Source organism: Myotis lucifugus, unplaced genomic scaffold, assembly GCF_000147115.1.
Source record: "Myotis lucifugus unplaced genomic scaffold, Myoluc2.0 scaffold_92, whole genome shotgun sequence".
Taxonomy (NCBI): domain Eukaryota; kingdom Metazoa; phylum Chordata; class Mammalia; order Chiroptera; family Vespertilionidae; genus Myotis; species Myotis lucifugus.
Genome location: NW_005871140.1, coordinates 3383786 through 3409259, shown reverse-complemented (window position 1 = coordinate 3409259; position 25474 = coordinate 3383786). Strand labels below are relative to the sequence as shown.

Sequence of the window (25474 nt, the reverse complement as noted above, 5' to 3'; positions counted from 1 at the left end):
CTCTCTCTCCTATCATTTCAATCCTGAGCTTTCTCTTGGCTATTTCTCATGAAACTTAAACATGCTCCAGTCTCTCTTTATCTTTTAAAAGGAAAAGCAGAAAAAAACTTTTTTCCACACTCCAGCTACCTTCATTCTCCTTACTTGCCAGCTATACCTCTCCTGTCCTAGAAAAATAAACCTAAATGTACTTCTACTGGGGGAGGGTATCCACCAGGAAGGGAAACATGGCAGGGATGGGGGCAGCAGGGACTTACAACTAAGATAATTTTGAATCAATCAGTAAGAGTTCATCAGGTGAGGTAGGGGAAGGGGCACTGTGCACCAGGCAGAGACAGAAGCAAATGCAAAGGCCTATGGCCAAGGAAGGGTATCTGGCCCCTAAAGGGAAATAAGAATAGTTCAGGGCTTCTACTAAATAGCAAGTTCATATGCACAATTAACCCTGATCTCTCCCAAAACTCTACTAATATAATTGCAAAAGAATAATAATTTTTTTAAAATATTTTTTTATTGATTTCAGAGAGCAAGGAAGGAGAGAGAGATAGAAACATTCCTGATGAGAGATAATCATGGATCGGCTCCTCCTGCAAGTCCCCCAATAGGGATCGAGCCCACAACCTGGGCATGTGCCCTTGACCGGAATCGAACCCTGGGCCCTTCGGTCCCCAGGCTGATGCTCTATCCACTGAGCCAAACTGGCTAGGGCAAGAATAATACTTTTTAAAGGCGAAGGTATAAATGCATAAGAACAAATTCAATAGGAGAGAAGAGAAAAAGTAGGTGAGAGACACCAAAAATGGATCAATAACTGGTAACCAATTCAATCTACTCGAGAAAACTGAAACCTAAGCCTGAAGCAAGAGACAAGAAGTGAGCTCATTCATGCAGAGGCCAGAAAAGCTAAAAAAAAACAGGGGCAGTAAGTATGTTTGAACGTTGGTTTGAGGGACATGACTAAATCAGCAGGAAGACTGGTTCAGACTTTAGAAGAAATAATTAGATACCAGCTCTCCTCCTCATCATAAAGCCAGACATCTACTCTCTCCTGCCATAGCAGAAAATCAGAAGTTTACTGTGTGAAGAGATAGACCAGAGAAGGTTCTGGATTCGGGAGCATCAGGTTGAGGGGTAGGATGCAATTTTGCACTGACAATCAAAGGAAAAAGTTGACATAGGGAGTGGCACGAATCCAAGTTCCCATCTTCACAGCCAGACAATTTGAGAATTCCCCTCTCGGATATGGATTCAGATGCTGCACATGTGAGGTCATCCAACAAAATGATTTGCCCTACCTAATGAAAACCCCTAGCTGTGCATAGGAACCTCCAAATAAGCTTGTAACTTAATTCTTAAATATGAACAGACAACAAAGGGTCACCAAATATATGAAAAGAGAGTGTCTCTACAACCAAAGGAAGGGAAAAAACAAAGAGAACTCAAAAGGAAAATAAGAGTAACTTAGCTTGCCACACAAACTGCCTTGTAAAAGGGGCATGCCCATTCCCATGAATATATTATTTACCTCAGTCTCTACTGTTTATTCACAAACAATTTTTTGGCATTTAATATAAAATAAGACGGGCAAAGAGACAAGAAAATGTGATCCATCATAACGAAAGAATATAGAATTTGACGAAGAGTAGACCCAGATGTTCGAATTATCAGATAGAAACTTGCCGGAAGCCGGTCCATCCTTGATGCTTGACACAGTCGCTGCAGGGAAGAAACATCTGCACAGCATATGTTTCAAGGGACCTGGGGTATATGGCATACTGTTCTTAATATGGTTGCTCCCCTTCTTAGCGCTATGTGTTTTAACCAAGGTCACCTCTCCGAGAAAGGTTGTTTGGGACTAAGGAAGGGAATCAGTAAAACCCCTTAACTAAGTGCCAGGCGGGTAGTTAATCACTTTAACTACGAACAATCACGCTTAAGCTACATAATCTTTACTTAGGATAATCTCCTTCAGTTACTTCCTTGTAGCTTAATAGAACAATAGAGTAACCTTGGAATGGAGATAAGAAACGCCCTAACCTTTGGAATAGAATGGATAGGATTAAAATCAACTGGTATAAATACAGATGTAACAGGACAATAAAGACTGAACCTGGCTGGAGAACCCAACTATGCTGATCAACTGAAAGCTGCATCCGTGTCATTCCTTCTTCGCCGACTCTGTCCACACCTTTGGGAACCCCTGGACCTGCTGGGGATGGACCCCAACAGAAACTTTAAAATATCTGTAATAATAAAAGCATAATATGCTAATTAGACCAGACAGATGAATGACCATCTGGACAAAGCCGGGGCGGCGAGGGCCAAGGCAAGCCACCACAGCTACAAGGGCTAAGGCAAGCCGCCATGGCTGCGAGGGCCAAACCCCTTGCACAAATTTCATGCTTCAGGCCTCTAGTGATCAGTATAATAGAGGATCAAGTTAAAATGGTACACAATTAAACTGAAAACTTGACATATAGAATACTTGATTCTTGAAAAAATACTTGATTCACCCAAAAGATGGTAAGGAAGGCAAAATGGAGGAACAAATAGCAAATTAGACAAATCTAAAAACTAAAAGATTACAGATTTAAGCCCAAAGATTGTCAATCCTATATAATAAAAGCCTAATATGATAAGTGTCTGACCATTCAACTGTTTGACCAGTCACTATGATGCAAACTGACCAACAGGGGGCAGACGCTCCAACCATAGGTTAGCTTGCTGCTAAGGTCCGGCTGATTGGGACTGGGAGAGATGGGCCGGATACGCCCTGGAGCCCTCCCACAATCCCTTCTCTGACCTTGATCATGCACCGGTGGGGTCCCTCAGCCTGGCCTGTGCCTTCTCACAATCTGGGACCCCTCACAGATGTCAGAAAACCGTTTTTGGCCCGATCCCCATAGGCCAGGCCGAGGGACCCCACCAGTGCATGAATCCGTGCACCGGGCCTCTAATAATTACATAAAATGTAAATGAACTAGGGGGTGGGAGAGATAAGATGGTCAAAGAATACAAACTTCCAATTATAAGATCAATTTGGAGATTTAGTGTACAGTACAATGACGACAGTTATCAATATTGCATTGTATACCTGAAAGTTGCTAAGAGAGTAAATCTTAAAGGTTCTACACACACACACACAATGGTAACTATGTGAGATGACAAACCTTATTGTGGTTATCATTTCACAAAATATATGTGTATTAATCATCACATTGTACACCTTAAACTTCCACAATGATATATGCCAGTTATATCTCAACTAGAGGCCCGATGCACGAAATTCGTGTAAGAGTAGGCCTTCCTTCCCCCAGCTGCCAGCACCGGCTTCCCTCTGGCACCCAGTACCTGGGCTTCCCTAGCAGCCCTGGCTTCGTCCGTAAGGATGTCCAGTCTAATTAGCATATTACACTTTTGTTATTATAGATAAAGCTGGTGAGGGTGGGGAGGAATGTAAATGGACTAAACTCTCCCAATAAAAAGCATGAGATGGACAGATGGACAGAATTTTTTTAACCCTAATTATTTGCTATATACAAGAAAACATTCTTTAAACATAAAAGAGACAGACTGAAAGGATGGTAAAAAAGAAATCATACAAACACAGTACATGAAAGCTTGTGTAGCTATATTAATATCAAAGTAGATGCCAAGAAGAGTACTATGAGAAATAGAGAAGGGAATTTTATAATGATCAAAGGTTCAAATTCATGAAGATGACAATCTTTAATATATATGTACCTAATAAAAATAACCCCAAATACATTAAAAAATTTTAATAGAATTAAAGAAAAAAATAATAAAATCTACAATTACAAACTGATAAAACAGACAAAAAATCTACAATAATATAGAATATTTGAACAACATATCAACATAACCTAGTAGATATTTACAGAACACTATATTCAATAATGGAGTACACAATTTTCAAGTGATTAGAAGCATTCACCAAGATAGACCATATGCTAGGCCATAAAAAAAGATTTAATAAATTCCAAAGGAATGAAAGCATACCAAGTACATTCTCTAACCACAACACAATTAAATTGGAAATCAGTAATAGAAAGATCTGAACGTTTTCCAACATTTTCAAGTTAAATAATGTATTTCTTAGTAACCCACAAGACAAAGAAAACTATTACAGGAGAAATTTTCAAATATTTTGAACTAAATGATAATGAATATACACATCAAAATTTGTGCTTCTGGCTTAGAAAAGAAGACAGGTGTACAATCAATAACAATGGAAGTTTCTTCATTAATAAGCTGGAAAATGAGAAGCAAGTAAGTAGAAGAAAGGATATAATAAAATTAAAAGCAGAAATCATGTGAAGAAAAATAGACAAACAATACCAAACAATCAACAAAGTAAAACATGGTTCTTGGCAAAGATTAATAAAAGAGATAAACCTCTACCAAGACTGATCCGGAAAAAAAAAAATTTTTTTTAAATTGCCAATGTAAAGAATAAAAGGGAAAACATAAATTTATACCTTATAGCAATTCAAGAATAAGAAGATAGTATGAACATTATAATAATAAATTTAACTTCATAAAGGAATGGACAAATTCTTGATAACTGCCTAGTAAATTCTATTAAACATTTAAATAAAAAATAAAGGCTATCTCAATCTTTCAGAAACGAAAAAAATGGAATCACTCCCCAATTATTTTATATAACCAGCATATCTGTTATACTATATTTAGACACAGACATCATAAATCTAGACATAAAAATTCTTAACAAAATAACAGCAATTAGGATACTGCAACATATAAAAACTATAATAATTCATGAATGAATGAGATTTGTTTATCCTAGGAATGCAAAATAGATTTAACACTATGAAAAACCAATGGAACTCACAGATTAAAGGAGGAAATTAATATATGCAAACTTCAATAAATATTTTTTAAAAATCTAACAAAGTTCAATATCCACTCATGAAAATATAATTGCAAAATTTAAAAAAAAAAATAAAAAAAGAAAAGAAAATATAATTGCAAGACACATTCAATGTTTAAAAAGTAAAAAGATGAGATCAATTTTAATAATATATTTCCTTATGTGTTCAAATATATTCACATATATTGTTTAAATGTGGAACAGACAATACATCCAAAATATTATCATTTCTATATGTAATCAGCAAAACAATAGATTTTTTTGTACTAAGTCTTTAAAATCCAACTTGTATTTTATATTTATTTCAGCATATCTGAGTTTGAACTAAGCTACATTTTAAGTGCTCAATAGCCATATATAACTAGTGGCTACTGGATGCTAACTTTTAAGCATTTTACATAGATTATTTCATTATACCTCACAGAGGCACATACAGGGAAAAGTAACTTGTCCAAGTTCTCACAGTTAGTGGTAGAAACAGGGTAACTCAGATCTCCTGCTCCAAATAGCCATTCTATCTCACCTCAAACTAACTTTTTTTTTTTACAATATGATTAAAACTTTTAACTCACCATATATATATATATATATATATATATATATATATATATATATATAATATATTTTTATTGATTTCAGAGAGAAAGGGAAAGTCATTGATTGGCTGCCTCCTGCAAGCCCCCTACTGGAGATCCAGCCTGCAACCTGGGCATGTGCCCTTGACCGGAATTGAACCTGGGACCCTTCAGTCACAGGCAGACGCTCTATCCACTGAGCCAAACCAGCTAAGGTTCAACTCACCATATTAATACCATGATTCCTGCTTGAATATCATATATCCATTTTATGGAAACAAATATCTGGTCATATAAAAATAACTGATTTCCCCTTCCCCCACCCCCTCCCCAATGATTTAAAATCTGAAAGAACAGACTTACCATTAATATGAGTTTTTGATACTTTTGTTTTAGGTCAGCCATACTTGCAGACGGGTTTGCCCCCAGAATGCTGTACCAATCCTTTTTTGGTATCTGCCCAAATGCCATCATCCACTGAACAAGTGGGCCTTCTTTGATCAGCTGAATAAAAATATTGATGACAATTAATTAAATTCAGTACAGTTTGCATGTATGTATGAAATAAGCAAGTACTGCTTTTCTCAGTTCCTTAACATTTAGATATCTAGTTGAGTGAATCATTATTATAAGGCAAACCTGATGAAGCATATATTTTTGTTTAAAACACCCCAAGAGCCCTGACTGAGTGGCTCAGTTTGTTAAAAAGCGTTGTCAAATAAGTGAAGGTTGTGGGTTCGATACCCGGTCAAGGTACATACAAGAATCAACCAATGAATGCATGCATGAATAAGTGGGACAACAAACTGATGTACCTCTCTGTCTTCTCTCTCTCTCTCCCTCCCTCCCTCCCTTCCTCTCTCTCTAACATAAATTTAAAAAAATTTAAAACACTCCAAGAATTTCATGTATAACAGTACAGACATGTATGGAAAGCTTGTTGGATGTTTCATGCTATACGCTTCTTAAGTCTTAAATTAAGGAATATACAACAGCATTGAAAACAACTGAATTCGATCATGAACCCGAGTGATGGATGACCCTCTAAGAAGGTATTTCTGCAGGTCTTATGGTAAACGTGGCACACAGTAAGTACTCACTAAACACACTAAAGGGGCTTAAGAAATGTTCACAAAACGATTTTATTTTTTTTAAAGCAAAGCAAAAGACCAAAGAATTAAGATGAATTTGGGAGCATTCCCTCTTAAATGTCCCAATTCACTTCTTTTCTTCCAAATTATTTTTTAAGAATAATACCAGAAACAGCCCATCACACTGGAGGTAGCGAACAAGAATCCCCCTGCGATTGGGGGAGCGCGCAGAGCCCCCTGACTCCGTCCCCCCGAGGATACTGTCGGAAGTCTCCAGGCTACAGCAGAGACCCCGCCAGGAGCCCGGACACCAGGCAACCTCTGCCCGCAGCTGTGAACTTCAGGAGACAGCAAGGCCTCCTCAAAAATGGGTCCTCGTAATTCACTGAACTCACAAGCGGCTCTATCGTCAGCCACAGGCGAGTACCCTCCGCTGGCTCCACTCGAAAACAACTTACCAAACTTCATAGAGGCGTCGGAACGGACTCCCCGCTACCGGTCGGCCAAAACTCGGGACCGGCTTCTTTTTCCGCCGGAAGTTATTGTTCTTACGTGACCACGTTTCCAGTCGAGGCGTAGTGGCCGAGGCACTACGCGGAAGCGTCGCTCCACCCTCCGGGACGCGGTGGCTATGGTAACCAGTCACTGCTATGGTACCCAGTCGACGCTTCTAAGGAGTTTACTCGCAGCAGTAAGTGCTTGAGCTATAGGGAAAGGCATCTTTCCCTTCCTTCTAAACTCCCTCTTCTCCCTGATCCGTTACCCTCGCTTCTCTCTCCTGTCTCAGCGAGCCTGCCCCCATCCCTCCGGCAGCCCCCGCCCTCCCCAAAGCGCTCTACCCGGCGCTGCTCCCCGTTTTGTGGTTGGTGAATGCACTATGGCGGGGGTGGGGGTGGGGGGTGGGGTGTAAGAATGAGAACTGATTCCTCTCAAGTCCCTATTCGTCTCTTAGAATGTTCTCATTCGAACATTAAGAGAAATAAAACCTTTGCCGTATAGTTTGTTTTTTCAGTTAATTTTTTTTTCTGGGAAAGATGTTCAGCCAAATTGTTTCTTTTAGATTTTAGCAACTGGCTTAAAAGACACACACACACACACACTTCCAAGTCCTTTCACATTTACTGTCTTGCTTCACTTTTACTTTAACCCACTGAGGAAGGTAAGGCAGGTGTTATTTTCTCACTTTGTAGTTGAAGAAACAAACCAAAGATCAAGTCCAAATAGCTAATTGTGAGAGCAGCAGAACATGGTTTTTAGCAAGTCTGTATATTCCCAGGGCAGCCATGCTATCTGTGAAGCTTACAGAAAAAGCAGAGTAAACTGCTCGGTTAACTTTTTGGTTAGTTTTTTCCCCTCTTCCATCTCTCTTTATTTCCGTTATGCTTTTACCTTGTATCTTCTTTGTGCTGCTTACCTTATGTTGACCTTTCTTCCTTGCATTGTGCCCAGAGGCAGAAACTGTATGGCATTTCTTGGCAGCATGATTTAATTTCACTTGGAATGTTAAGATTGTTTTGTTGTTACTGCTTAGATTTGCTTTCCTTCTTTTTTTAAATTATTTTTCTTCTACAAAATCTCAGTTTGAGGAGCAATCAGGATAAACCTAAGCACATTCAATAAAATATTTCAATATAGCCAATTATTTAATGATGGTATGAACTATAAAGAATAACTGAATGACACAGTAAAATAAAATAAAAATCTCAAGCTATGAGTGTAGATTAGGTTCTTCATAGGAGACACAAAAACATAACACATTCTTTTTTTCATACTAAATCTTCAAAGCTGGTGTGTATTTTAACTGCACAGTGCAGTTGGACTAACCACATTCAACTAGTGACTACTGTATTGAACAGAGCAGGTAGTCAAGAGGATAAAGTCCTAACTCCTTAATCTGGCATTCAGTTACTTTCCCAATATGATCCTTAGTTTTCCAGCCTCATCACTATTATCTAATACATAAAACATATAAACAACTAGAGGCCCGATGCATGAAATTCATGCAAGAGTAGGCCTTCCTTCCCCCAACTGCTGGCACCGGCTTCCCTCTGGCACCTGGGACCTGGGCTTCCCTCGAAGCCCCAGCTTCATCTGGAAGGTTGTCCGGAAGGATGTCCGGTCTAATTAGCATATTATGCTTTTATTATTATAGATATTATAGATTGGATCTTTTCTTAGTACTTCATCTATAATTCACGAGGTTCCCCTTACTTATTGTAATATCCTAGCTTTTTTCTTCCTCCTATGATTTTTATCCCTTCTTTAAGACCTATCTCTTTTATCAGACCTTTTATGATCTCCCAGTCCTTGGAAATCACTTTCTTCCTCTCAACTTTCATAGCAAGTCCTGTGTGTACTACTAACTTGCATTCATCCTATCCTACAGGGTATTGTTATACACTTCAAATATATATTCTGATTTTCTAATTGGATTGTAAGATCTCTGAGGGTAGGAACACCTCTCAGAAAAACTAAGCACCAGCTATTTTGCCACATTCTCTAGAGTTCTAGTGATGGGTACCTAGAATAGGTTTATTTCTTACTACCTTATTTTAAGAAAGTAATTTATCCATTTCATGTAAAAATTAATATTTCAGAAATATAAACTGTTAGCATTGTGGTTAAGAGCATAAACTCTGGAAACTGACTGCATAGGTTTGAATCCAGACTCCACCTCTTACTGATTATGTGAACAGTTTAAATTAATCTCTGTGCAAAGCAAAATAGGAATAATAATAGTATTTCCGTCATAGATTTGTTGTGAGGATTAAAAAGATAATAGTGCCTGAAAGTCATAAGTACTCAGTAAAAGTTAGCTGTTGTTATTAATAATTAAAATTTTGTTTTGATATTTATAGCAGTATTTTAGGAATTTCCATACAGAGCAAACAAAAGCCACCAGCTATTGAATTAGAAAAATGAAATAAAACCCAAATGTTTGTTGAACTATAGTTTGCAGGATAAATTAAAAGCATGAGCAAAAACTTCATTCCTATGTCACTAGCATAAACATAAGCAAGGTAGAAATACATTAAATGTTTGATTTCATGGTGATTGATCAAGTACTATACCTAAAGGTAGCTATAGCTATAGATGTAGCAGGGGCTTAAGACCCTTGGTTGTAGTGTTAGTAAAAAAGTCACATTCTTATTTAGTTTGTCATTTTAGTACTTGCCTGTCCATAAACTAATGTGTGGATGACCACCATCCATTAACACATTTTTATTTTGAGATCATATTAGTAAATTATGCTTTTAATAGTGGATAACATTTGCAATAGCTACAGTATACTTCTGCTAATTTTTTTTTATCCTAGGATTATATTTACCTGGCTCTTTTACTAGTTTCTTTGCCAACTATTTTTTAAATGAAATTTATTGGGGTGACATTGGTTAATAGGATCATATAGGTTTCAGATGTCAATTTCTATGATGCAAGATTTGTATATTGCACTGTGTATCCACTACCCAAAGTCAAATCATCTTCCATCACCATATATTAGGTCTCCTTCGCCCACACCCACCTTTACCTCCACCCCCTTCCCTCTGGCAACTGCCACACTGCTGTTTGTGTCCACAAGTTTCAGTTTTATATCCCACATATGAATGAAATCATATAGTTCTTAGCTTTTTCTGGCTGGCTTGTGTCACTTAGCATAATATTCTTAAGGCCCATTCATGTTATCCCAGTGGCAGTGTTTCATTTTTTCTTATGGTTGAGTAGTTATTCCATTGTGTATGTACCACATATTTATCCAATCTTCTATCACAGGACACTTTGATTGTCTCCATGCCTTTGTCACCATGAACTATGCTGCAATGAGCATAGGGGTGCATATATTGTTTCAAACATATGTTTTTTAGTTTTCTGGGTATATATCCAGGAGATGGATTGCTGGGTCATATGGTAACTCTATTCTTAATTTTTTTGAGGAATGGCCAGACTATTCTTCATAGTGGCTGTACCAGTCTACACTCCCACCAGCAGTAAATGAGGATTCCCTTTTCTCCACAACTTCTCCGACACTTGTTATTACTTGTCTTGTTGATAATAGTCATTCTAACAGGTGTGAGGTGGTATCTCATTGTAGTTTTGATTTGCATTTCCCTAATTATTAATAAGGTTGAACATCTTTTCACATATCTGTTGGCCATTTGCATGTCTTCTTGGGAGAGGTGCTTGCTCATGTCCTCTGCCCATTTGTTAATTGGGTTGTTTGTTTATTTAGCCAACTCTTTTTTAATTCCCTTGATCTTATTTGTCTCTGAATTTTTAGGATTTTTATATTAGTGACCTAAGCTATATTTAAGTACCACAGAATATTATGGTTATATTCTAAGATTAAATTATTGCCCCTAGAGCAATTTAGAATCTGCTGGGAAGATAGAATTAACTAATGATGAGATACACACACACACACACACACACACACACACACACAATACAATGATATAGTACATACATAGCTTTCATTCACTTAATAAATATTTATTGCGTGTTTACTATGTGTCCCACATTCTGTTACAAAAGACACAAGACAGAGTTGGCTGCAACCCTCTCAAAAGCTTAGAATTTATTAGTGTAGACAACGATTACAGTAAATAAGGAGCTGAAATATCTGTGGAAAGTACTATGCCAAAGAAAATAAGAGGGGCTATGACAGTTAATAACTTACATGAATAGAATAAAGCAGATTAATTGGATGATTGAAATTCTTGAATCAAAATTAGGCTAGTCCAGGAAGATGTATGGAAGTGTTAAGCTTAAATAATGTTTCAAGTGAGTGGAGAGATGAATGGCTAGAATTAGAGAAACTTATTTTCTGGGAGGGGGCAGCTTATCATAAATCTCTAGACAGTATTGAGAATCAGCTCTAATGAATAATCGTGCCTCATCTTTCAGAAATGGTTTTTCATTTTTGCCTTTTTGCTCCTTGCTGGTTGTCTTCATTTGATCTAGTCTTTCTTTCACCTTTTCAGCAATAATCATCACTGAACATTCATTGAGTTTGAGTAAGGCAATGCATGAAATATGAGAGTCAAAGAGGTAAATGCCAGTAGGTTTTGCTGTCACACCTGTTGCTGTGTTTTCCTTTTTTTTTCTTCAGTTTTGTCAATGTTCTTTCAAGTTTGTTTCTGACCTCTTAAAGGTCTTTATCTTACCTGAGAATTTTTTTCTTGTCTTCCTAACTTCTTCATATCTGATGTTTTAATCTTTTCATGGATATGTTTAAAATTCTGTATAAAATACATTTTTCTGTGTGTGTTTTTTTTTAGTAATACCAACTTATTATTTCCCCTATTCAGTTCTTTACCCCTTTTTTCTTTGTTCTTATGACCACTGTGGCTTTTCTGTGAGCTTTTCAAATACCTTGAAATTTGAAACTTTGTGATGGTCTCTTTGGACCATGTGGTGAAATGCATTTATATGCTATTTCTTTTTTAGACAGTATTCTTCCATTGTAAATGTTTTTTAAACCTGAATAATTTTTAAAAGTTTATATTATTTTTGTCATGTCATTGACTCACAGAAGAAAGGTTAATCTGAATGATCAAAAGGTGTTAATTTGTGGATTAAAATGTGTTAAATAGTTGATATGAAGTCTGTTTACTAAGTCAATTAGGGAGTATAATGAAGATGTTTCCAGAGTGTTATGGAACCTTTTGAAGTTAGCTTGGAATTCGCTGGTACATATCACGGCACCAGGCTAAGCATGCCATTGCATTTTGGTTTAGAAATGTGTGTGCATTCCAATAGATATGAATAGGTATACATATTTAAAAGAAGTTTGACTTTATTACTAAGATTATGTTTTATAAGAAATAAATACATAATTTAATTCATCACTACCAAAATGAAAAACAAAATAACAGTGTTATCTATGTTACTCTCATAATTTTTCTAAAATAAAATGCAATTGGACTATATAGCTAACAAAACATTTCTGAATTATGTTTGTTTATATGCTTATTTGTTTTTAAAACTAGATTACTGTAATTATTATAGATTTTTAAAATACAGTACTAAGTACCTCAGATAGAATGGTAGCATTAATAAGACAAGTAAAATTCAGTGTAGATGTTTAAAGAATTTATTTGTCTTCCTCTTTAAAATTATTTTTAGTAATATTATGAAACATTTTAGTGTTGGTTAATATCTGCAAAAATTTCAAAGTAGTTGATCTCTTATGCAGAGTTTAAGGTTATGCTTAATTTCAATAGTTGAATATAATATTTGTATAACGATAGCATTATTTAAGATGAATGAAGCATTGCAACTTCAACAGTTCAAATACACAGAGATATGAGGGTATATTTTAAAATATATTCTTCACTTAGCCTCAGGGTTACTATAGCACTATTTTTTACTTCTTGAGTCAGTTTACTAGTAATAAACACATTTAACATTTCAGCTTCTTCTTGCAACCTTTCGATTTAATTATTTAGAGACTGATGAATAACAAATCTTATATGCTAAAGGGGTTTTATTTATAATGATGGTTAGATTCCAAAATAATGAAACCACACAGCTTAAAAAATATACTGAAGAATAGATCGGCTCTGATGAATTTCCACAAAAATATTATTTTGAAAATATTTAAAGCAATTCATAGTATTACTTTTTAATCTACTGGAGATGCACCATAAGTATAGTCTTTCATAGCTAATTAGCAATTTCTTTAATGAGTTTTTTTGTATGATAGATAGTTAAAGTAACAGACAAATGACAGATTGTTTGCCTTTAATGATTTCCCTGTTTCAAGCCCATTACAAAGCAATTAGAAATCTGACAGCATTTTCACTCTGCATTACTGATCATCTAAAGTGATGAGGAATGAGAGGTGATGAATATTAATTGTATATTTTCATGTGATTATCATACATTATTACCTTGTCTGACGGGCTGCAGGTGAACCAGGAGCATTAGAGAAAGACAGTAAGATATATTAATTTGAAAGACTCTATGATTTTTTATTGGTAGAATAAATCCTATTCTGCAATGCTAATCTCTATGAATGTTAATTTTATTTAGTTTCTACCTTCATTTAGGGAAACTTAAATATATTTTCTTATTTCAGTACAAGAAAATGAAAAATAATTCCATGGTACAACATACATATATGTATTTAAGTTTGGACTTTTAAAATTCTATTTAGATCTCACATCTTAGGTTATAGTTGGGTAGTCCTGCAAAAGAAGAAGTAAGATAAAAGAAGGTTTAACCAGATGTAAAAGGAGATTTTCTAGGTCCATTGTAACATTTTTTTTAATCTTAGTCCACAGTATACCTGTTTCCCAGTTTCTTGCTTTAGGTAGATAAGTCCAGTTGTCATCAGGACTCAAGTGCTTTTCTTACTTGGTTCCCAGCCTTGGACTTGAAACTCGATAATACTTTTCAGTACATGGAGAATTGGCAAACTTACAACATTTGAAAAGATTGAAAATATATTTGGCAAATTAACTTATATTTTGAAATCTCTTAATTATAGATATTAGATAGGATTCAATACATACTTAATGAATTGAGTTTAATTTCATTGCACTAATGAGATTATGTCTTGTTTCAGTCCTGCTATTGGACCTTTTTGCTACAGTTTGCTCTGTGTTATACCATCTCTTACAGAGGTATTCCATCCTAGATCCATCTAAATTTTTGAAAGAATAATCTATATGCTAGTATAATTGTCCTATATAATAAAAGCATAGATGCAAATTGTACACTTGACCAGGAGTTCATCTGGGAGTTCGACCAGGGGGCGGGGCTGGCCGGTGGAAGGGAGGGAGTACCCGACCAGCAGCCGGCAGCCGCTAGGGACCCTACCAGTGCACAGATTTCATGTACTGGGCCTCTAGTAAATCAATAAAAATGGATTGTGTCTGGAAAGTTGTGGAGAGCCATCTAAAATTCTTTACATACTTCCTCAGGGAAAATCCAGATATTATAATGATAAAAGCAAATTATCAGTAAAAAGGGCCAAGACCCTAGCAATTATTAATCCAGTTTAATAATATTGTTATTACTATAAAAATATGTCTTTATGCCTCATGACCAACTAAGATGTTTCATCTATAGAGCAGTTTCAACTAGCAGCCTTTACAGAATCAGAACAGTGAGTTCCCATGCTCTCAATTCCTTTTCTTTCTCTCTCCTCCTCTTCTCTTCCCAGTTTTAACATACCACCAACCAACATAGCTACTAGACTTTTGGAAAAAGTCCCCACTTTTTCCTTGAGTGAGATTGGCTTAGAAATCTTACATATTTTTCCTGTGACAGAGAACTGCTACCCATACCTGAATTCATAGGAACCTGGGCTGTCCGACCATGGCACTCTTGAAGTAGTCCCCCTTTCTCTCTCAAATTTCTACCTAAAATGGGTTTACATCTTGTCAAACAGAGCACCACTTAGTTGAAGCAACAAGTAATTTAAGATCACTAGGGAAAAGAAAGGTCAACAAATTGGACAGAAAATTAAGGAAACAAATGTTTTTAATTTCAGAGATCTCAGGGATATGATGCAATGGAGCAAAAACATAAAGGAGGCCAAGATTTCTGACTAGCCATCAATAAGGATATTGACTCAGTTCTGAAACAGGTCCTCAAGAGAGAGATGCGTCAACAGCCATTGGTTTAGCATTGAAGCCAATTTTTAAATGCTTTTCTTCCCAAACCATTTTTTTCTATCCTGGATTGGAGTATAGAATAAAAAGGCTTACCACACTGAAATAGATTATACTGTTCACTTTGTACTTGATAATATGACCTATCATTCTATCAGAAAAGATACTACGTTCATCTGTCATATTTGGCTTTTCAAATACTATGTTGGTTCTTTTCCAGTATTTTATGAGCTTCTAGTTGTTACTAATTGATTTTTTAATTTGTTAGTGCATGTTTCCAGGTTAAACTAAGCTGTCTAATTACCCAACTCATTTCCCCCTTGTTTTAAAGATGGGTATTTTTTTTCCCTTTTGTAGCCTCCAGGGACATTTTCCTATTACTTTAAAATGGTGAAAGTGGAAGGAAATAGTTCCAGGGTTTGGAAGGGACCAGAAATAAAAAAGATATTCTTTTTTCCTTTTGCAGTAGTTACATCATTCATGTGACCTATTCCATTCTATTTTGTCAGTCATAAATATTTGACTAACACTTTAGGTCATTCTTTGGAGTCTTATAATTTAAATTTACTATCTTCTTCAGTGGAGTGAGGAACCAACCTTATTTCTCTTCAGTAAAAGTGTAGGATCATGCAAATGCTTGATGAGGATGTTCCTATTGCAGGCTAGTTCAGTCAGTCCTTAGCCATTACAGTTCATGGCTACTCCATCTAGGTGTGAACACAAAGTGAGCCCTAGAACTCTCCTCTCACTGTTTTGTCACCTCATATTTGGCACCCTGCCTAAATGGTGATTTTTTTATTTGAGAGAGAGAGAGAGAGAGCAAGAGAGAGAGAGAGAGAGAAATATCGATTTGTTTTTCCACTTATCCATGCAATCGTTGGTTGATTCTTGTAAGTGCCCTGACCAGAGATAGAACCCACAACCTAGTGTATTGGGATGATGCTCCAATCAAATGAGCTACTGGCCAGAGCTAGATGGTGATCTTTTAAAGGTTTTAAATTCTCATTCCACCTAATTGTTGTTATTGTTACAAACTGGAAGTCCAAATTTATATAATCAGATTTGAAGGATTTGTTTCCCAATAATAGTTGAGCAATTTCTTGTTCTGTTTAGGTTGGCTTACCTGTACCATTTAATAGATTTCAAACTTCATGTCATGGCTTATAGAACTGCTTCCCTCTCCAGCCTTATAAAATACTCTAGAGACCTGGTGCACGAAATTTGTGCATGGCGGGAAGTTGGGGGTGTCCCTCAGCTAGGCCTGCACCCTCTCCAATCCAGGACCCTTCAGGGGATGTCCAACTGCCAGCAGTCAGACATCCCTCTCGCAATCTGGGACCGCTGGCTCCTAACTGCTCACCTGCCTGCCTGATTGCCCCTAACCCCTCTGCCTTCCTGCCTGATTGCCCTTAACCCCTCTGCCTGCCTGCCTGATTGCCCCTAACCACCTCTGCCTGCCTGCCTGATTGCCCCTAACCGCCTCTGCCTGCCTGCCTGATCGCCCCTAACTGCTTCTGCCTGCCTGCCTGGTGCCCCTAATTGATCCCCTGCCAGCCTGATCACCCCTAACCACCTCTGCCTTGGCCCCCGCCACCGTGGCTTTGTCCAGAAGGACATCCAGAAGACGTCCGGTCTATCCGGTCTAATTAGCATATTACCCTTTAATTAGTATAGATGTTAAGCCCTCTTAAGTTGTATGTATAAAATTCAGATTACTTGATCAATATGTATCTGTGGCTTCTAGGATACCTGTAAATAGGAAGATTGTATTTTAATAAAGGGAGGGGAGAAAGTACTCTTTGAATTCCACATTTAGCAAACTGGTACAATGATTTTTCAGATCATTTATTCAAATAGTAGCTCGTGGTTAGCATTAAATTTATTGGGCTTCTTTGTGATTAAGAGGGCTTTCAGCTTTCCATGGTCAAGTGCTACATTCAATCCATGTGGATAATAAACTTTGCAAAATAAAAGGGAATTTAATGCTGGGGGTGGGCGTTGTTTATTCGTTTTTACCCTTACTAAAGAACTTACCATTAAAGTAATATAGAATGAAAGTTTTCTTTTTTTTACTGTCTTCATTTTGGAAAATTGACATGAAAACCTTAAGATCTTTCATTGAGTATTTAAAACTTTTTTGAGCCTTTCCATTTCTATGATAGTCATCTTTTTTTAATCCTACCCGAGGATATATTTTTATTGAGTTTAGAGAGAGAGACGAAGGGGAAGGATAGAGAAAGAAACATCAATCAGTTGCATCCCAACATGCAGACCAGGGATCCAACCTGCAACCTGGGTTGTGCCCTGACTGGGAATCGAACCCTCAACCTTTTGGTGCATGGGAGAACACTCTAGCCAACTGAGTCACACCAGCCAGGGCGCTAATATTTTATTTCTAAAGAGTTGGGTGTTTTTCTTTCTCTAAAAGGGGAACTAAAGCAGGAGTTGAGTAATCCTTTACCTATAAAATATGCATATTTATGAAAAAAAGTGTATGCAATTGAAAAATTACATGTATTTTAATGCTCCTATTTACTTGCTACTATGGCAACCACCTACTGCCTAGTATTTATGTTGTCTAAGATTCAGAGCATCTTTTCAACTTGGTGTTTAGAAACATATTTATTCTAATGCATAGTTTTGAATAAAAATAGCAATAAATAATGTAAACTTCAGCTTGGCTTAGAAGGTATCTTTTTCTGTAGTATGTTTTTAAAATAAAAATAATTACATTTTACTTTTCCTTGTTATACAAATCAGAATAAAGAATAGAAATAATGAATTTTTAAAACTCATGAGTCAATCTTGAAAGGTATCTCTTGATTTTTCTGATTTTAATGACAATATTTTGATTCATAATAAATTTCAGAAAATATAAAACAAACACAGGCAAAATACTTAATGCTAGCTACATAAATCAGAAAATGTAAATAGTTTGCATTTCTGTTCACAGATGGCTCTTTAACCATATATGAACAAAAGATTTAGATTTTGTATTTAAAATGAAAGACATGGTGCTATTATTTTTCTTAGCTTAATTTTTTAAAATTGTTTTCTGACATCTTTAGTACATAAATATAATTTCTTAATGTTAAACATTAGAATGGAAATCATGAAGCATAAAATCAGACATGTTTCGTGTCACGTATTACCTGTTAAGAAAAACTGCAATGCAACATTTAAGTACAACAGAATAGTGAGCATATTGTCTCTGATACTTGTAAACAAGATGGAGCTACAGTTTCACAGTTTATGTTGACAGTATCATTGTGGGAAATGTAATTATCAAATAAATTATAACATGTCCTAGTATTAAGATTATTAATAGTAACTTTAATTGCCTTTTTCAAGATAATTGGATATCTTCTCATAAGTATGTGGGAAAGGTAGCATTGGGCTAATTAGGTATTTTGAACTTGGTTATGTTTAAAATATTTAGAAGTTCAACATATATATTCTATATTGCAGGAATTTCTTTTTTAATTAAATGATTTTATAAGTAATATTAAATTATAGTCCATAAAATCTCACTGATTATCCCTTAATATTCCTCCCTGCATATTGATTTGATTAAAAACGTAAACAATTTTTTTGAAAAATTAAAATTTTACTATCAGAGAATCATTCTAAAATTAGTAAGGTTGAGAATAATATTTTATTTTAGTGATGGGTGCTGTTAGATGAAATTTCATATACTATTTCTGGTAGTTTTAGGACTTAGTACATTTCTAAAAATCTAATTTTGAAATACATCATCAGCCTTAAAATAAAAGTATTCATACATTTTGATCTGGGAATTGAACTATTCAATTGTTTGTCAAAGGTGTGTACAAGAACTGCTGCCAGTGTGGAAACAGAGCTCTTTTGTGGAGCTGCCAAAATAGCACCTTGGGGACCCACACCTAGGAGGATTAGGTGCCTTGTTAAGATTTAATGGAGCTGGAGCAAAACACAAAGGACTGTGTCTAGGTTCCTGGTGTCTCAGTGGCTCAGCTCCATCTGCCATGGAAGAAGTCCTGGGCCTGGTGAGCCTGAGTGCCCATCAGGAGGGTCAAGATCCCAAACTTAAGAGCTCTGGTAGTCCAGCATAGTCTCTGCTCTCAGCTGTGCTTTGGCTGGAGCTGCACTGCTCCACCCAGGCCTGTGGAGTGGCCTGTAGAGTGGCACTTGGACCCACAGGGCTGCTATGGAGAGAGAACACGAAACACAAGTGCTTTGTTAGGGTTTCATTACCTTGGGCTAGGGAAGGGGTAAGCTTTCTTTCAAACTAACCAGTCTCTTTCCTGACTCATGGTGGGCTTGTGCTGGGCTCTCCCCTATCCAAGCCAATCCTTTTCCCAGTCTAGAATTCTCACTTTATGGTCCCCATCTTGGCTCCTACTGCTCAAGTGCCTAGTCAGGGAATTTTCCTTATCCCTCCTAAAGGCTAGTTATGCACCCCCTCTACCCTCTGTTGGAAAGTTGATCATCTGGGGAGTGGGGATTAAATCCCCTATGGCAGAGGATGTGGCTTTCCTTTAGGGTGTCTGAAGCCATAACTTACAGACTCAATCAGGCTCTTCCAGTCTAGCTACTTTCTCTTTTGTTAACTCCTAGCTGCCTACCCTAACAGTACCCCAGCTTTAATCACATTTAGAAACATTTGGAACAATTAGCTAGGATGGTAAAAACAAGTAATAAAAAATATGTTATCAACAAATATTTAATAACGTGAGGATATTATCATTAAGTGAACACAGCTGTATACTATAAGCTATATACTTAATATGGTCACACTTTCATTTAAAGAAAAGACTATATCTTTATAAAGTCATAGGTGAAAGTCTGAAACACACATTCACAAATTATAATAGTGGCTAACTCCAAGGATAGGAGATTATAAGGATTTTTTATGCTTTTTTTTCTAATCTTACTATGGGCATTTCCATAATAACTCGTTATCATCATTCAAATTGGTTTTAATAAGACTAAACTTGTTTTTACATTGATGATATTGAAAATTCAGCTAGTGGAGGAACCATATTGTCTTGTTCAACATTTGAATCCAAACAACATTGTCTTTTTTAAAGTCTGGAATAATTGTAAATAAATATTTGATTATTAGATAGATGATAGTGAGGAGACAGAAAGAAGATAGGTAGTCAGGAATTGGGACCATAAAAGCAGGGAGGAAGTAGAACCTGGAAACCAGCTAGTCAGTTACTAAGGCAACCCAACTGGTCAAGGAAGGAAGGGTGTGGGAAAGACATGGGCTTTAAAATGTATGAATGTTGCTAAAACAGGCAGCTTGCAGATAAACAATCACAAGACAGTAAGGCATATTATCAATCCCAAGAATGTTATTATGGCAGAATTTTTTGAAAGGACCAATCAGGAGCTAGCAAGGCATTATCTACCCCTAAATTAAAAAGCATGTGCTTCCTCTCTTTCTCTCTCTCTCTCTCTCTTTCTCTGTCACTCTCTTTCTCTCATTCTGTCCATGGAGCACTAGATTCTTTTTTTTTTATTGCTAAAAGTATTACAAAGGGTATTACATATGTGTCCCCCCCCACCCTTGACAATCCCCTGGCCTCCCTTACCCCCCAGTGTCTTATGTCCATTAGTTATGCTTATATGCATGCATACAAGTCCTTCGGTTGATCTCTTACCCCCCTCCCTCCTGCCCCCCAACCCTCCCTGGCCTCCCCACTACAGTTTGACAATTAGTTTGAGGCAGCTCTGCCTCTGTATCTATTATTGTTCAAAAGTTTGTAATGGTCTTTATTATCCATGAATGAGTGAGATCATGTGGTATTTTTCCTTCATTGACTGGCTTATTTCACTTAGCATAATGCTCTCCAGTTCCATCCATGCTGTTGCAAATGGTAAGAGTTCCTTCTTTTTTACAGCAGCATAGTATTCCATCGTGTAGATGTACCACAGTTTTCTAATCCATTCATTTACTGATGGACACTTAGGCTGTTTCCAGATATTAGCTATGGTGAATTGTGCTGCTATGAACATATGGGTGCACATATCCTTTCTGATTGGTGTTTCTGGTTTCTTGGGATATATTCCTAGAAGTGGGATCACAGGGTCAAATGGGAGTTCCATTTTTAGTTTTTTGAGGAAACTCCATACTGTCTTCCATAGTGGCTGCACCAGTCTGCATTCCCACCAGCAGGAGCACTAGATTCTTGGGTTGATGGCAGGAGACATGCTCCCCTGTGCCCACAGGAGGTGCAAAGTCAACCACTTCCTGTGGCCACCCAGCAGGAGCTACAGAGAGATCTGCAGATTCCTCCTCATTGTAAAGGGTTTGGAAGTGCCCAGATGAGGCCCAGCTGTGAAGCAAAGCAGGCTGGTCCTGGTGCTGGGTCTTGGGCCTTTTATTGATAGGTTTGGAGCTCCCTGACCCAGCTGCAGCTTGTTTGAGAGATTTTAGCCTGAGCAAGGACAAGACATTCATATACAAAAGCTGCAGCACACAGCTTGAGTGAAGTTGTAAATTGGATGAGACAGGATCTTAGGGCAGTGGTCACCAAACTCATTAGTCAACAGAGCCAAATATCAACAGTACAACGATTGAAATTTCTTTTGAGAGCCAAATTTTTAAACTTAAACTATATAGGTAGGTACATTGTTATTAACTTAATTAGGGTACTCTGAAGGCTTAGGAAGAGCCACACTCAAGGGGCCAAAGAGCCGCATGTAGCTCACGAGCCACAGTTTGCCGACCACGGTCTTAGGGAATCACAGGGCAGAGCAAACAGAAATAGCTGCTAGTCAGCCCTGAGACTGGGGAGGTCTCAGCTTAGGAATAATGATCCCTGCGAGCACCTCCATCTGGGAGAAAGCTGCCCCCAAGTTCCTGCCCAGACAATCCAGTTCCTCCTCAAATGTGTCTATGTTCCCCAGAGCCTTGCGCTGGTGTTGGAGCTCAGAGGAAGTGGGACCTTGTAAGTTCAGTTCATGGTGCCAGCCTTTTAAGAGGTCTCCAGCAGCCTCTGTGTCACTGAGCCCCAATCTGCCCTGGTTTTTACAGCCTTTAGTTCTTAGTGCCTGTAGGGACTTCTTTCCCCAGCTCTGGGACCCTGGGCTGGGGGTCTGGTGTCGGGCTAGAACCCCTTGCTCCTCCTTTGGCAGCCTTCACAGAGAGGATCCCCTCCTGATTAAAAAAGCAGCCCATGTGGGTGCCGGACCAGCCCATTCCACACCTCCATACCTCCTACCAGTCTCAGTGTGCTTTCTTCTTCTCTAGTTGTAGGACTTCCATTCAGCCAGCTTTCCAGTGGTTCTGGATGATGGTTGTTCTGTATTTTAGTTGTAATTTTGATGTGGTTGTGGCGGCCTTTATCTATGCCACCATCTTCCTTTCTCAGGTATATGTTTTGCAAAAATCTTTATCATTGAAATTTTAATAGGAAAAATAAAACATTAACAAGTTCTTCAATAGTTGTAAATTTTACATTCTTTTATTTTTAAACTTATATTTCTACATTTCTTCCATTGAATTGTATATTTTATGCTCGAAAGTCTTATATAGGCCATTCTATCATACAGTAACTATACATTTTTAAATGCCCTGTGACCATAAGATTGTAAGTATTGAAAAATTTCCTCAGGATTGAATTTTTATTATAATTGTTTTAGTACACAGTTATTCAAAGCAGCATGAATATATTATCATTTTTTGATATTCATTAACCAGTTATCAAGTACCAAGTAAATTTTATTGTAAATGTATATATTGATGGTATAGCTTGAAGGGGACACTTAAAATTTTCTCTCTGTTATAAACTGACAAAATAGATACTTTACAAGGGCAAACTCTAGTCGGTACAGGCAGCTTCTTGGACAGATGCATTTTAGGAACAGATATATATATATATATATATATATATATATATATATATATATATATATATATATGCAAGGAAATTGACTTGCTTTAAACTGTCCACATGTGCATGCCCCTTGGAAAGTCTCCAGGTCCTGGTTGTTACTGGTACTTAGCGCCCCAACTTGAAGTCTATCAAGCCTCTCTTCTTCAATAGCTGACACCTGGTACCCACTGTGTGCTTAGCACATCAACTTTATGAAGGAGCTATTCTTGTTAACCCCTTTATACAGATGAAGAAACTAATGCACAAAGGGACTATGTGACTTGTCCAAGTGTCACAGCTAGTAAGTGGACAGGAACATGGTGGCTCCGGAGTCCAGGCTCCTAACCACTGTGTACTTGAATGCCTTTTTAAAAAAGGATGAAAGAGCAGATCTAGGCATGGCCATGAGAGGAGAGCTTATCTTCATGTAAATTATTAAGAGAAGGGAAGTAAAGAAAAACAGTGTTTTTCCACTGTGGTAGTGAATAGAGTCTATTCACTAGACTATGCATGAGTTAATAAAGCACCAGGCAGTGCCTTTTTCTGTACTCTGCTAGAGTAGTATCATAGTATTTAGTGTCAGTCAAGTTAAAATTAACACTTTTTATTTCTTTAATTTCTATTTAACAGTAGTTCTCATGTGCAGGAATATTATCTGGAAACCTATTGTATTCTGCATATTCTGCTTAACCTGTTAACATGTTCTACTTTTAGTGAAGATGACAATGTTTTTATGGTAATATTATAGAAGAAATACTGCATTTAATTATGGTAATGATTTCACACTTATGTAGATCGTTTCGCCTAAATGCATCCTAAAACCGTTTTACATGAAAAAAAAAAAAAAACCAAAAAACTATACCCATCACTAAAATGATTACCTCATTTAGTGACGATTAGGGTTGTTGTCATGCATAAGTAAAAATTAAAACTATTGCTCTATATCAAGAGATATCTTTGAATAGTTCTGAGAAAATTCTATTTTTGGATTTTAAATAATTGGATTCTATAATAAACACACCAGGACATTCAAGGGATTTCGCTCTTTAAGGTGATTTACTCTCTAATCATATAATTTTTCCTTGCTATACAGGGCTAGATTTTTCACTTATAAGCATTCCCCAATTAGGAAGGACATGACCTATGAAAGAATTGAACAGGCAGTGGTTGTTATGGAAGCCTGAGAAGAGAACCTCAGACCTCCTATTGTGAGAAGCTTGAAAGGGAGAGTGTGAAGGCCAACAGCCCTATGGTCTCCAGTTGGAATACCAGAGCAGTGCTGGGTAGAGAAAAGTACTTCTCTTATTAAACTATGTAGAGAGAACTTATCTATGAAAGTTGTCTTATTTTGATATAGATTCAGATTCATCTAATAGTTTTTCAATATCTACCATGTGCCAAACACTGTACCAAATGCTTTCACGTTCACCAGTTTATTTAATCCTCATAACCATGAGGATAAACCAATTTTACAAATGAAAGAACTGAAGCTCATAAAGGTTATAATACCCAAGGTTAAATAACTAGTAAGTGGCAGAGAAAGACATTTTTTTTCTTAATGCTGTAGGTCTGTAAGCCTCCATTATCCGTGTGAGTATAAATATAGTTCTTTAGCAGCAAGTCTAGCATCATAGTCTTTGAAGTCCCAGTGTCTTGTAAATTATCTAGAAACTATAGGAGTTAATCACAGTTCAAAAGGGAAATCCTCCAGATGCCTGCATCCAAATGAGGAAGAGCCCTGGCAGTGGTCGGTGTGTCTGTTGATGCTGCTGGTGTTGTTAGTGTTGCTAGGGTTGCTATAGGTTCTTGCTGACCCACATCGTCACTGATGATCCCTTTGCATCCATCATCTGACTGGCTCTACAGGTCTGTGCTTAAGGAAAGTCTTTATGGCTCCAGTTCTTAGCTCCCCTTTATAGGCTGACATGATCTTTGAAAGGGGAATATTAGGGTTCTACACAGAAACAGAATATGACGAGAGAGAGAGAGAGAGAGAGAGAGAGAGAGAGAGAGAGACTGATTTACTTTAAGGTATTAGCTCATTTGATTGTGGAATCTTGGTAAACCCCAAAGCCCCAAATTACTGAACTCTCATTAAATTTCAATTCCTAGGCATCCTAGTGTTCATCCAATTTTCTTGCTCCAAGCCAATACCATATATTTTAGATTCTTGAAAGCAACGTAGTTCAAGGGATTAGGTTTGACTGCACACAACAAAGATCCAAATTAATGTTGTTTTGAATAAGTCACAAGTTGATTTCTCATGTAAAAGTCTGAAGGTAGGTAGTCCAGGGTTCATATAGTGCTCTCTGTTGTTAGAGATTCAGACTCCTTCTGTCCTCCTTGGGGCATGGCTTTCATTCCCAGCATCATATCAAAATTAAAGATGACCATCTAGTGCCCACCTTCATAT

At 37.1% G+C, this 25474-nt stretch overlaps 1 protein-coding gene across 1 annotated transcript in view; it reads right to left on the bottom strand.

Annotated features, from left to right (window-relative positions):
- DNAJC24 (DnaJ heat shock protein family (Hsp40) member C24) overlaps positions 1-7116 on the bottom strand; it is a 39141-nt gene extending 32025 nt beyond the window's left edge. The window contains exons 1-2 of the mRNA XM_006091608.3: positions 7037-7116; positions 5851-5991 (exon numbers count right to left, since the gene is read on the bottom strand). Coding sequence (XP_006091670.1) covers positions 5851-5961 — 111 coding nt within the window. The 5' untranslated portion in view covers positions 5962-5991; positions 7037-7116. The remainder of the gene's footprint in view (positions 1-5850; positions 5992-7036) is intronic.
- Positions 7117-25474: the final 18358 nt, after the last annotated feature.